Source organism: Chaetodon trifascialis, chromosome 5 (assembly GCF_039877785.1).
Source record: "Chaetodon trifascialis isolate fChaTrf1 chromosome 5, fChaTrf1.hap1, whole genome shotgun sequence".
NCBI classification, from domain to species: Eukaryota; Metazoa; Chordata; class Actinopteri; order Chaetodontiformes; family Chaetodontidae; genus Chaetodon; species Chaetodon trifascialis.
In genome coordinates, this window is record NC_092060.1 from 27,439,084 (window position 1) to 27,452,162 (window position 13,079).

The window sequence follows — 13,079 nt, forward strand, 5'->3', positions numbered from 1 at the left end:
AGTCGGTGCAGACCATGGGATCAGCATCTCATCCACGTCAAAATCAGCGCTCGGATCAGTGACAGCACGTGAAAGCATCCGTCAGCATGAGGGAATTAACTCAAACATAACAACAACTTGATATTTATATCAAAAGCATCCTGAGAGCTCCTGGCTTAGCTGGAGTAATCAAGTTAGCGAAACGTCTCCTGTGGGGAAGTAATCTACTTTGATGCTCTGTCTGCTACCAAAACATTGAATCTGTGTCAGGCTGCGCAGGCTGAGCAGCTACCACCCGTCCAGCCCACTCCGTAATTCAATTACATTAGTTGACTCATGTCCTACTTAACGTTCAGGCAGCCAACAGCCTGATTACAGAAGCCACAAATTGTCAAATACCAAACCTGAATAAACATTTATGTCTCTCAAAACCAGGAGGGTTGTAATTATCCTCGGTAATGTTATTTCACAGGACAGATGAAGTGCTGTGTGGAGTTCACTTCCCAGATCAGCGATGTAGAAACTCATACAGTTCTTCCGATTGTAATTAGACTTTTCAATGAACTCATCTGACCTGGACTCAACCTCGTCCTACGGCCGATAGACATTTATCAGAAGTGTGTGCCTGGAAATTATTAATGCCTTGATTTCCACCTGATCTTGTCTTTTCCACATTGCAATAAAATGCTCACATGCAAACACTTCATTTTTTAATGTGTATTGATCATGAGGGAAAGTGACTGAAGACAGTACAGCAGCAGTATTATTATCTGCCTTATTTCAATATTCGCGTACACTCTGAGGAATGTTACTTTATAAAGGTGAAACAACAACAAACGTAACTCACTATAATATTTAAATCATGGAACTCAAGCTTTGCACAACTAATTTAAAGTGATTGTAAAATGTTTGATTGTCACTTCAGACAGCTTTGTTAAGTTAAAATTGCATAATTTAGCACAACAGAAAATATTTATACATGCAAAAAAAGCAACATGTTGTCATCTGAATGACCAAGTTTCTAGTTACATAGTTGCCAGTAATCACAAAATAAGTCATAAAGTTATATTCAATAAATCTAAAAAATACACTAGTGCTGAGGTTATCTACAATGTATTTAATGTAACCTTTAATTTGTCTAAATGCTATTTTTTGACTAATTTATTTTCTGCACAAACAGCTGTGTTACGTGGTTAAAGTTTATTAGAATGGTGCAAAAGAAAGCTGGACAATACAGTTTTTATATTTTGTAGTTTTTAGGACATTTAATCACTGGTTTTCATTAGAAAAGAACATTTGAGAATGATGAGATATGTTGTTCGTGTTAGCCTTTGTTTAGCAAGCTGAAGATCTGATGCTTCTGCAGAGAAAACAGTGACGCTTCCAGGATGTAAATTAGGATTCAGTTTTAGATTGTTGCTGGAGTTCTTCTCACATTTCATCACATGCAGGATGAACTAATACTTTTTCATGTGTATAATTTTGCATTAAAAAAACTTAACAGCACCAAATGTTTGCCTCCTGTTCTCTGACTGAAATGCATTTTGGTTGGAATTACCACCATTCGGCCACTAGATGGAGCTACTTAACCACGTTTATTAGGCTTCCTGCAGCTTCATTATATGCAAATATCTCACAGCTGTGATGATCCCTGGAAACGACACTAAACACTGAGCTTTATTAGACAGCTAATTATTATTGGGGAGTCTTAATTTTAACAGCATATGCCCCCGAAATACCCAAAGAGACCACACTGGCATGCACAGAAGACAGTAAGTTTCAGTGAACAGTTTACAGAGCAAAGAATTAAAATTACCAACCAAAACACGGTTTTATTTTTTTAAAAGGGTTGTTCCTCCAGCAAATGTGACACAGGTAAGTCAAAATTTTCTGATACTTTAAGGGGGTCATTGTAACACTTTTACATCATTTCTAAATGGACTTTGTATTACTGAAATGTACTTTTAAAATAACTTTTTCATGTTTTATTCTTAGTTTTTAAACATTTCTCTGATTTCCCTCTATTGTGAGCAAGCTCTGATATTGTGGAAAGTATTTCTATCATAGACTCTGCGCGTTTTCGTGCCGGTTTTTGAGTAAATTTCATATCCCACACTAATATTTGAAGTAATCTGGACCCTCTTAACTCACATTAATCTGTTATTGAGGTCATTAAGGGCATCGTTACCTGTCTGATTTGACTGACAGCCTTCCGCAGGCGGAGACAGCGGGCTGCGCTGCACAATAGAGGGAGGAGGGAGGTGGGAGGCGGGCAGGAGCGCCGCTATCCAATGGGATCAGTGATGGGAGGGAGTTTGCCGAACTCCAGCTTTGTCCCAACTTACTGGGACTCCTGAGCACAATATGACTGAAGCGCCTGCACCGTTATTCCACGGGACGGTGCGGAGGCTCAGCCGCCTGCACACACTCAGCGCCGCTCACTTGCGCCCTAACTTTGGATAAACTTTTCTCCGCGCGTCTCTAAGGAGCCAGGAACTTTTGTGTTGTCTTGTCTGTGGAGGGATGGACAGATTCCGCGCTGAAAATGCAGTTTGAGGAGTTGAAACGAAACTAGGGATCATTCTCTCCATTCAGAGGATTTGGCTGCAGTGAAACGCAGCGCTGCGCAGGATAAAACGGCACTTCTGGAGTACTTTTGGACACCGACGAAGTGCGCAAAGAGTCGTTGCTGGGGTTCTCTTTTGAGTTTTCTCTGCACATTTGCTGGAATACAATGCTTTAGTGACTCGCCCAACCTCACTAAAGTTGATGCATCATAGGCATGGACTCTGTCTGAGAAAGGTGGACTGGCTAACTGACCATGGCGCTCACAGGTAGGGGCTTAGGCCGGTTTCATTTGATTTTACTGATGTTATGGACTCTGTCGCAGTACTCAGCATCCAGTCAAGTCCGTCAAGAGTTTCAGGTCTTGGAGGAGCAGCCCATCGGCACCTACGTGGGCACGATAGAGACCAAGCCCAGCTTCACGTACCGCTTCAGCGAGAGCCACAAACTTTTCTCAATTAACGGCACCACTGGAGTCATTTACACCTCCTCCGTGATTGACAGAGAGGTTTTGCAAAGTGATGTCATCAACGTCGTGGTGCTGTCCAGTCAACCAACCTACCCGACGGAGGTCAGGATAGTAGTTTTGGATATCAATGATAACTCCCCGGTGTTTCCAGACGCGTCGATTGTGGTGTCTTTCAAGGAGGACGCCAGCAGCGGCAGGCAGGTGATTCTGGACACCGCCACAGACTCAGACATTGGAAGTAACGGAGTTGATCACACAACGTACAGAATAGTGAAAGGCAACGAGCAGAGGAAATTCCGCTTGGATATTACAGTCAATCCTAGTGGAGAGGGGGCATTCTTGCACCTTGTTTCAACTGGAGGCTTGGACAGGGAAGTTACTCCCTTCTACCAGCTCATGATTGAAGTGGAGGACAAAGGAGACCCGAAAAAGTTTGGCTACCTGCAAGTAAACGTCACCATTCAAGACATAAATGACAACCCCCCTATTTTTGATCAAGATCAGTATCAAACCAGTGTTTTTGAGGATGCAGCAGTAGGCTCAAGTATTCTGCAGATCACAGCATCAGATCTGGATGAGGGAGCCAATGCTGAGATCAGGTACTTTTTAGATGAAGGGACACCTTTCCAAATTGACCCTAAAGCTGGTATTATTATTATAAAAGAGGGTTTGGATTATGAGAGTAAGAAAGAGTACTCCCTGACTATTCATGCAGTAGACAACGGCGTGCCCTCGCTGTCAGGCAGAACAGAAGCCACAATCAAACTTTTAGATGTGAATGATAACGACCCGGTGGTCAAGTTTAGGTATTTTCCCACAACTTCTAAATTTGCTTCTGTCGACGAGAATGCACAGATTGGCACCGTTGTGGCTTTGCTCACTGTTTCAGATTCAGACTCCCCCACAGCTAACGGTAACATATCTGTTTCAATCTTGGGAGGGAATGAGCAGAGACACTTTGAAGTGCACACATCTCCCGTGCCCAATTTAAGTCTGATCAAAGTGGCCAGTGTGTTAGACAGAGAGAGAATCTCCTCATACAACCTGACTGTGTCTGTGTCAGACAATGGCAAGCCTATTGCTAGGTCCTCCTTTGCCAGTCTGGTTATTTTTGTGAATGATATCAATGATCACCCACCCATATTCCAGGAAACACTGTACAGAGTAGATATCAGTGAAGACATACCAAAAGGCAGCTACATTAAAGGGGTTTCTGCAACAGATGGTGACTCTGGGCAGAATGCCAACCTGCGCTACTCCCTGGTGTCTGGAAATGCTTTGGGCTGGTTCTCCATCAGTGAAAACAGTGGTCTGGTTACTAGCGCCGCTTTGCTGGATAGAGAAATAGCATCTGAAATTGTGCTAAACATTAGTGCCAAAGACCAGGGGCTGCAGCCCAAGATTTCTTACACTAAACTTATAGTCAACATCACTGACGTGAATGACCAAGTGCCCACATTTACCCAGAGCACTTTTCATGTTTCCCTGATGGAGCACGCTCCTGCCGGCACTGAGCTGGTGGTGCTGTCTGCCTCAGATGACGACCTCGGGGCCAATGGAACTATCCGGTTCTCATTTGATGCAGAGACTCCAGCCTCAGTCCAGGAGCTGTTTCGCCTGGATGCCGTGTCAGGGCGATTAAGCACAGCCGTGGAGCTAGACAGGGAGGATCAGGCCTCCTACTTACTGCACATCCAGGCAGCAGACGCAGGCAGCCCTCAGCTGCACTCTGTAGGAAAAGTCAACATCACTCTGAGGGATATCAATGACAATAGGCCAGTTTTCTACCCTGTGCAGTATTTTGCCAATGTAAAAGAGAACGAGCCCTCTGGTTCTTATGTAACCACTGTTTCAGCCACAGACCCCGATTTGGGTCGAAATGGCACAATCAAATATATCATTACAGCTGGAGACGCTTCCAAATTCCGCATTAATAGCAACACAGGGAGGATTACCACGCTTGTTCCCCTGGATAGAGAGGAGAAAACTGCTTACCAGCTGCAGGTGACAGCAGCAGATGGTAGCGGCCTGCGCTCGCACACCCAGGCCATAGTGACTGTAACTGTCATAGACACACAGGATAACCCACCGGTCTTTAGCCAGAAAGGGTACAGCTTTGTCATGTTTGAAAACGTGGGCGTCGGGACAGTTATAGGGACCGTGTCAGCCACCACCGTGGATTTAAACACAAATATTTCATATCTAATCACCTCGGGGGACCAGAGGGGGGTTTTTGCTGTGAACAGCGCAGGTCAGATCACAGCGTCGAGCCAGATAGACAGAGAGGAGCAGGGTTTTTATCAGCTGAAAGTTGTAGCCAGAGCTGGGGAGATCACAGGAGAGGCCTTTGTTAACATCACTGTGAAGGACTTAAACGATAATGCCCCTCATTTCATTCACGCTGTGGAGCATGTGAGTGCGGTGGAAAACTGGAGCACAGGTCATGTCATATTCCAGGCCAAAGCCTCAGATCCAGATGAAGGCACAAATGGAATGGTGGTTTACAGCCTCAAACAAAACCCCAAAGGCCTTTTTCATATTCATGAGAAGCATGGCCTCATCACACTGACCGGGCCGCTGGAGGTCACCACGAGCTCTTATGAGGTCGAGGTCATTGCAGCAGACATGGGGGTCCCCAAGCACACCTCCAGCCTCATCCTCATTGTCAGCGTTTATGACGTCAACGACAACTCGCCAGTGTTTGACCAGCTTTCCTATGAGGTCATCATCCTGGAGTCTGAGCCTGTCAACAGCCGCTTTTTCAAAGTGGAGGCCACCGACAAAGACTCTGGTCTTAATGGGGAGATTATGTATGACATCGCTGGTGGCAACACAGGTGATGTGTTTGGCATTTTTCCAGATGGGCATTTGTATATCAAAGCAGAGCTGGACCGAGAGCTTCAGGACAGATATAACTTAGTGGTTGTGGCCAGAGACAGGGCTGTGGAACCGCTTAGCGCCACCGTCAATGTCAGCGTGATCCTCGATGACGTAAACGACAACCGTCCCCTCTTTAACAGCACCAATTATGTGTTTCATTTTGAGGAAGAGCAGAAGAGGGGGTCGCTGGTGGGGCGTGTTTTTGCCGAGGATAAGGACTTTGGCCCAAACAGTGAGGTCAGATATACATTTGAGACTCCACAGCCCAACTTTGAGCTGAACGCCATCACAGGGGAGTTGACCAGCACACTGCAGTTCGATCGCGAGTCACTCATGAGACAAAGAGGCGCCGCCGTCTTCAGCTTTGTGGTCGTCTCGTCAGACCAGGGACTCCCCAAGCCCCTCAGAGACCAGGCAAAAGTGCAAGTTTACATTCAAGACATCAACGACAACCCGCCTAAATTCACTAAAGACATTTACCAGGCCTCCATCTCTGAGTCAGCCCAGAACATGACACAACTGCTGCGGGTCTCCGCCTCCGATGTGGATGAGAACAAAAATGGACTGGTTCATTATCACATCCCTGAAGGCAATGAGGAGCGACAGTTCACTATTGATAGCAGCTCTGGACAGGTTACTTTAGTAGGAAAGCTGGACTATGAATCCACATCCTCCTATTCATTGAAAATAATAGCTGTTGATGCTGGAGCTGTGCCCTTGTCCTCCTCCTGTATGCTTAGTATCAGCATCCTGGATGAGAATGACAACTCCCCCTCCTTCCCTAAATCTTCACTGTCTGTGGACGTCCTGGAAAACATGAGGATAGGGGAGCTGGTGGCCTCTGTGACCGCCACAGATGCAGATTCTGGTCAGAACGCAGACATAACGTACAGCATCACAGCTACAAACAACCACGGCACTTTCAGTATCAGCCCCAACACTGGCAGCATCTTTTTGGTTAAAAAGCTGGACTACGAAACTCAGTCATTTTACAAACTGAACATCACTGCTAAGGACAACGGCAGACCACCCCGCTCCTCATCCATTCCTGTGGTCATTCATGTCAGGGATTTTAACGACAACCCTCCCATATTTACCCCTGGTGACATTTTCAAATCCATCCCAGAAAATCTCCCCATCTCAGCCTCAGTCATGACAATTACAGCTCATGACACAGATGCAGACATAAATGGGCTGCTGGAATACTCCATTGTTCAACAGATTCCCCGGGGAAACCACTTCAGCATCGACCCAATCACCGGGCTCATATTCACCAACAAGGAAGTTGACAGGGAGTTTTCAAATCTGTTCGAGCTGACAATCAAAGCGACTGACCAGGCTGTTCCAGTTGAATTCCGCCGCTTTGCCCTGAAAAATGTCACAATATGGGTCACAGACCAGAATGATAATATTCCCAGTTTTGTGTCCCAGAACGCCCTTGTTGCTGAGCCCAACATCGTCATCGGCTCCATCCTGACAACAGTGGTGGCCTTTGACCCCGATGAGGGCGCCAACGGGGAAGTGGAGTACGAGCTCGTGGAAGGGGATGCTAACACTTTCATCATGGACAGGTACAGCGGAGATATTCGCCTGGCCTCCCAGCTGGTACCGTCCAGGCTCATGTACACCCTCACTGTGTCAGCCACGGACCACGGCACAGACCGCAAGACCTCCAGAACTGAGCTGACCATCATCCTTCAAGGGATGGACGGGCCTGTTTTCTCCCAGCCCAAATACATCACTATCCTCAAAGAGGGCCAGCCGCCGGGCACCAACGTCATCTCCCTGGATGCCTCCAGCCCGCGGGGCTCAGCGACCAAAGTGGAGTATTTCATCGTGGCGGTTCGCAGTGGCGGAAAAGCTGTGGGACGCCTTTTCACCATCGGCCGCCACACTGGAGTGATACAGACAGCAGCAGAGCTGGACCGAGAACAAGGCTCCGACCTGTACCTGGTGGATGTGTATGCCATCGAGACCGACGCCAGCCAGCCCAGAACACAGCGTGCTGAGGTTAGTACACTGCTGACTTCTCTATTCTCTACAGGTACTGGAAAGCCACCTTATATTTTGCTCTACTGGTCTATTTGATCTGTTTGGCAGGGGGAGGGCATGAACTCACATGCTGGCATTTGCTATAGACATTTGGATGGAATAAGTGTAATGAGATCAAGCTTTGAAATGGAAAAAAATGGGGAGCGAGACTGTCCAAGTCACACATAAAACAGAGCCACCTATTGCATTTGTCTGCTCATTAATTAAATTCCTTTTTTACGCATAGCTCTGCCTTATATTAAATCATAATTTTCTTGGACACGGGTAAGAGGGCCTTGTTCGTTGGCATGATAACTTTATTGTTCCCGTTTCCAAAAACATACTAGCCATAACAATTCATCATGAATGTGCCTCCTCTAATATTTGAGCAGTCTGGCAAAGGGAAATGAGTGTTGCATGAATTCTGCACAAGCTCTTCTCCTGCTGAACTGAGATATTCTTATCAGCGGATATGAACTGCACAAATCAAAAAAGGACCCCTTTTTAATTTCCCCACTGTAGACATAAATCATGCAGGGCTGCTGTTTCAGGTTCAAGGCCCGTGATGGCTTCCACAGTGCCTCGAGCAGAAATGAAAAAAGAGTAACTCATAAGGTCTTGTAGTGCAGGTATGCATCATCAATGTCAGTATTACTTTGAGCCCCTGAGCCTGAGGCTGTTTGGGCACTGGGGTGGTCTTGGGGTACCTTTATACCACCGGGAACTGCTCCACAGGCAATAAGTGACCATTAAAATTGGGTGACCTCTTAAGACTCTGTGAAAAGATGCTGAGGGTAGGGGGAGTGAAACTTAAGCTATCCACTGAGTTTGCAGTCTGCGATGCACCTTTTTCAGTCTCTCCTTAAAGAAAGAGGGAGTTAAATTCTCTGTAGTGTAATGCGGGAACCCTAAACCCAGTTATGGGTGGCTAAGGCTTAGCCGCTAGTCAAATGAAAAACAAATGTGAGGCTATATATGTTTTGGAATTTTTAACCAGGACTTGACGTGCCATGTTATTACAGACTTGATGACACACATACTGCATTTAAGTTGTACTTTTCAGAGAAAAAACAAAAAGGTGTAAGCTTCCCCTCCTCTTCAATATGTTTCGTGTTAGTGGTGCCTGATGTGAAATGATTTAACAGTTTAAGATTAGCAGGATGCCTTTTGACAGTTGTTATTGATGCCTTTTCAACCTCTGCAAATATTGAAGCTGAAATCCAATACAGCAATCAGTTATTTGGAGACACGCTCACATATTATTGAAATCAAGGATTACTTGGCAAAATCGTGTTAGCTAAGTTAACTTAAAGGGTTGCCTGGGCCAAATGGGAATATCAAATGTTCTCTCACTTTGCCTGCAGCGAAGATGGCAATCTGCTTTCCTGCAGACTCTACTGTCGGCCTAATGAGAGAATATAGTGCCTCAGTGCTCCATTCCCAAACCTTAAACTAGATTGGTTTCATGCTAAGCTTGAACTTTCTCACCCCTTGGAGAGATGACTTTACCATACCACCTGGCTGAATAGCCAATCTCTCCATTTTGAGAAGCGTGAGATCTAATAACTTTGTGGAATTCAAATGACCTTCCACATTTGGAAATAAGGGCTGCTTTTGAGCTGAAATGCGATGGGCAGTCGTCTTTATGGCTTTATTTTTAATAGCAGAACTCAACAGGTCATATTCATGCTACGTGTGTCTACTCTTTCAATGGGATCTCAAAGGACAGCGTGATACAATAGTGTAAACTTTCAGACTTAGACTAATGTTTTTCCAGTGCAGTGTTTATATACCAGATACCCAGTAGCAACTGGGGGATTATATCCACCCCTGGGGTTGTGACCCTTTCACATTCTCCATTTCCCATTTTCCCCATTGATTGGATGCATGAGGGAAAGCTGGCATTTCTTTCCCTCTGCTATGCACCGTGTGTGATGTTTTGGAAACGCTCAAACAAAGAGAATTTGGCTGGACATGCTTTATCGACAGTCGTGATCTTAAACAAGTCAGGACCCTGCTGGGCCCGCAGTGGAAAGAGTGGAGAGAGGGGATTCTGGGGGTTTTTCCTGACCTTCTTGGCATCTCATAAAGTTTCATTGTCAGTGATTGTTGATCACATCTGTCATTGCAGGACTGTATGTGCCCTTTGCCTCACATCTGGCTCATGTATGATGTGCGTTGGTCGTGAGCTGACAGAGAAATTTAGATGACCGTGTTTGGTGGTTCTGCTTCAGCAGCTTCTAAGTGTCAGTTTGAAATGCCATGGGAATGACTTCATTACCCAGAAATCTTTGTGTTGCTTCCTCTCAGTAGCTGCACAGATAAAGATGCTGATATAAAATCTCTTGGCAGCAGATTCATTCATTGTTAGCGAACCCAGATTCCATTCATAGTGTTCAGGAGGATGTTTTTTATTTCACTCCAAGTTTTGATACATCACATCCTGTGATGTCCTCGTTTAGAGGTGGAGAGGAGCCCCCCTCCCCTAACTTACGCTGACTAATTTCACGCTCAAACACCTATGACAGGTTTCTCAGTATCGATTCCACTTGTGGCCACAACCTAATCAGTGATGTGACAGCAGAAGTTAAAGCAAAGCACCTGCATGTCACTCATTGGGGTGTGTGTTAGAGAGAAGTGCACAGATCTGCCCCTGAGATGCTTTTTTAATGCTTGTGTTTTTATATGCTCCACATCTTGCAACTAGGACTGCAACCAATCATTTTTTATAATCAACTCATAACTCATGGCCAATAACTTTCACAATTAATTGGTTCATTTAGTCCATTAAACATAAAAAAATGAAAAAAATGCTCTTCAGATTGCTTCTTTTGTCCAACCAGCAGTCCAAAACCCAAACACTTTTCATTTACTGTCATAAACAACAAGGAAAAGCACCAAATTTTCACATTTAAGAAGCTACAGCAGCACATTTGACATTTTTGCTTGAAAATAACTTAAACCAGTAATTGATTATCAAAATACTCTGTGATTCATTTATTCATTAATCAGCTATTTGTTACAGTTCTACTTGCAGTTACTGCAACTTTATTTATTTTACTTTATAATTTTGACACTGTCCAGCTCATATGTTGATTTCCAACAGCAGAATAAGGGAACGGATGCACCTATCACATATGATGGGTGAGAGTTGTTGGCTTTGGCTTGTCAGGTTCTGGCAGATTTAGTCAGATCTGATTCATCACAGACAGACAGTTAAATGCTGATATGTTGATTTTTTTGGCTAGTATCAGTAAATCCATAGAAACTTCTCAAGTCCACCAGTAGGCTCACACATTTTTACCAAAATATGCAAAAATATGGCTTTTTGCTCCTTGTGTTTTACTGGTTTGGTCTCTTGAGATCAGTTGTGTTACACAGCTGACAGTATGTTTGAGCTTAAATGAATCTAATGGCTGCAGATGTTTTTGGATCCACTTTCAAAACCTATTTGATTTTTTTGTTCGAGTGCTTGTTAAAAGAAAGAAATTAAACCATATTGAAAGAAATGGCAGAGAACAAGTAGAAAAGATTTCTCTCTCTGGTTCACGTCCTCTGAACTCTTTCCCTTCATCTGCCTCCTGGCACTCACACCCTGCAGCCCCTATAGACCGGACGGCTACAACTGTTTTCTTAAACTCACTGTGAATCAAAATGAAGTGTGTTTTTTTTTTTTTTTTTTTGGAGGGGCCCTCGAGTGCCACATCAGTCCTTGCCCCCTCCCCTTAAAGCCATTGTTCCCCCTTGAAAGTAAACACAGCCGGAGTGTTCAACAGGCCTTCCTTTGTTTTGCCTTCACAGATAAAGTGTTGCGCTGCCCCGGCCGCGGATCGGGAGGCTTTTGTTATTTTTTTGTCTGTGCCAGCGTCTTGCCTTGGCAGATTTAGGAGTGCGTATGGACGCCCCCGTCAGTCAGCTTTCCTCCCCTCTCCTCACCCGCGAGCAACGTACGGTGGAGCTGTTTGGAGCTATGAGGTTGAAGAAAGAAGTGCTTTTGGGAGGGTTCAGGACATGTCAGGCGGTGTTATCGGGAGCTGTGAGAATGAAGGAAGAGGAGGGGTGGAGGGAGACTTTTTTGTTTTTTGGAAGTAGCTGCATTGCAAGGAATCATGGGAAGGGAGAGGCAAGGCCAGGGCTCCCCATCATGTCCTGAGCAGGTGGGTGGAGAGCGTCTGAACGTCACAGTGCAGGCGGCTCAGGCACATACAGAAACGAGTGCTGGGCTGTTGCTACGTTAGCTTGAGCTCTACATTCACCCTCCTCTTTGATCGGCTGCGTGTCTTCTTGCCTTTGCATCTCTTTCTGTGCCCGCCTGCCTGTTTTCTGTCTCTGGGAATCTGTTTGTGTCTCTCTGTGTTGTGGATCAGCCTGATTCATAAATCTCGTTGGCACTTCAAAGTCGCTTTGCTTTTCTTTCCGTCCCTCTTTCATTCCCTCTTTTGCTTTCCCTGTGTTTTGGTGATGGTGAACCTCCTCTAACATGGACTCTGAGGGGAATGTGATTACGGCGTCAGAGGCGGGGTTGAGGTTGTCGAGGAAGAGGGAAAAAAGCCTCTCTGAAAATGTAAAACCCGTCGAGCCAGCCCGGCCAGCGAGGCAGGGAGGAGAAGGTCATGTGCGGCTGGACAATACGATACGGATTCTTCTTTTTGATTGTGTATCTGTGTCTGCGTGTGAGAGTATTAATAAAAACTGAAATGTTGATGAGTGCAGTTTCCAGGGAAAGGTCGTTCAGCGATACTGATATCCCCCCAAGCGGAGCATTTATTGTTTTTTGTCGAATCAAACCCTCAGAATCTCAGAAAACCCCCCAAAACACTGTAATTACATTCAAAACATACACAAGCTTAGTATTAAAATTTCATGTTCCTCAGAAGAGACATTTTACAACAACTGGAAGAGGAATGACGCAGAGCAAATTGGCTCCTCGTGTATTGTAATTCATGGTCTAATTGGGATTTTTTTGAGTGTCTCCTTGCTTGTGCACATGTGCTGGAGACGTGGTGCTGACGGTCCTGTCTGGTCGTAACCGACCTTGTAATTCATGCTGTGATCCGGCTGGTCACGCGTTCGAGGAGATGCGCATCTGCCGGGCCCTCCTGGTAGGTGGTCGCTCCAGGTGGACCTGTGGGCGAGCAGGGGCTCGTCCCAGAGC

General features: G+C 45.4%; 1 protein-coding gene across 1 annotated transcript in view; it reads left to right on the forward strand.

Moving 5' to 3' along the window:
* Positions 1-2,483: 2,483 nt before the first annotated feature.
* The window catches only part of fat4 (FAT atypical cadherin 4), a 102,611-nt gene continuing 92,015 nt past the window's right edge, over positions 2,484-13,079 (forward strand). The window contains exon 1 of the mRNA XM_070962456.1: positions 2,484-7,903. Coding sequence (XP_070818557.1) covers positions 2,801-7,903 — 5,103 coding nt within the window. The 5' untranslated portion in view covers positions 2,484-2,800. The remainder of the gene's footprint in view (positions 7,904-13,079) is intronic.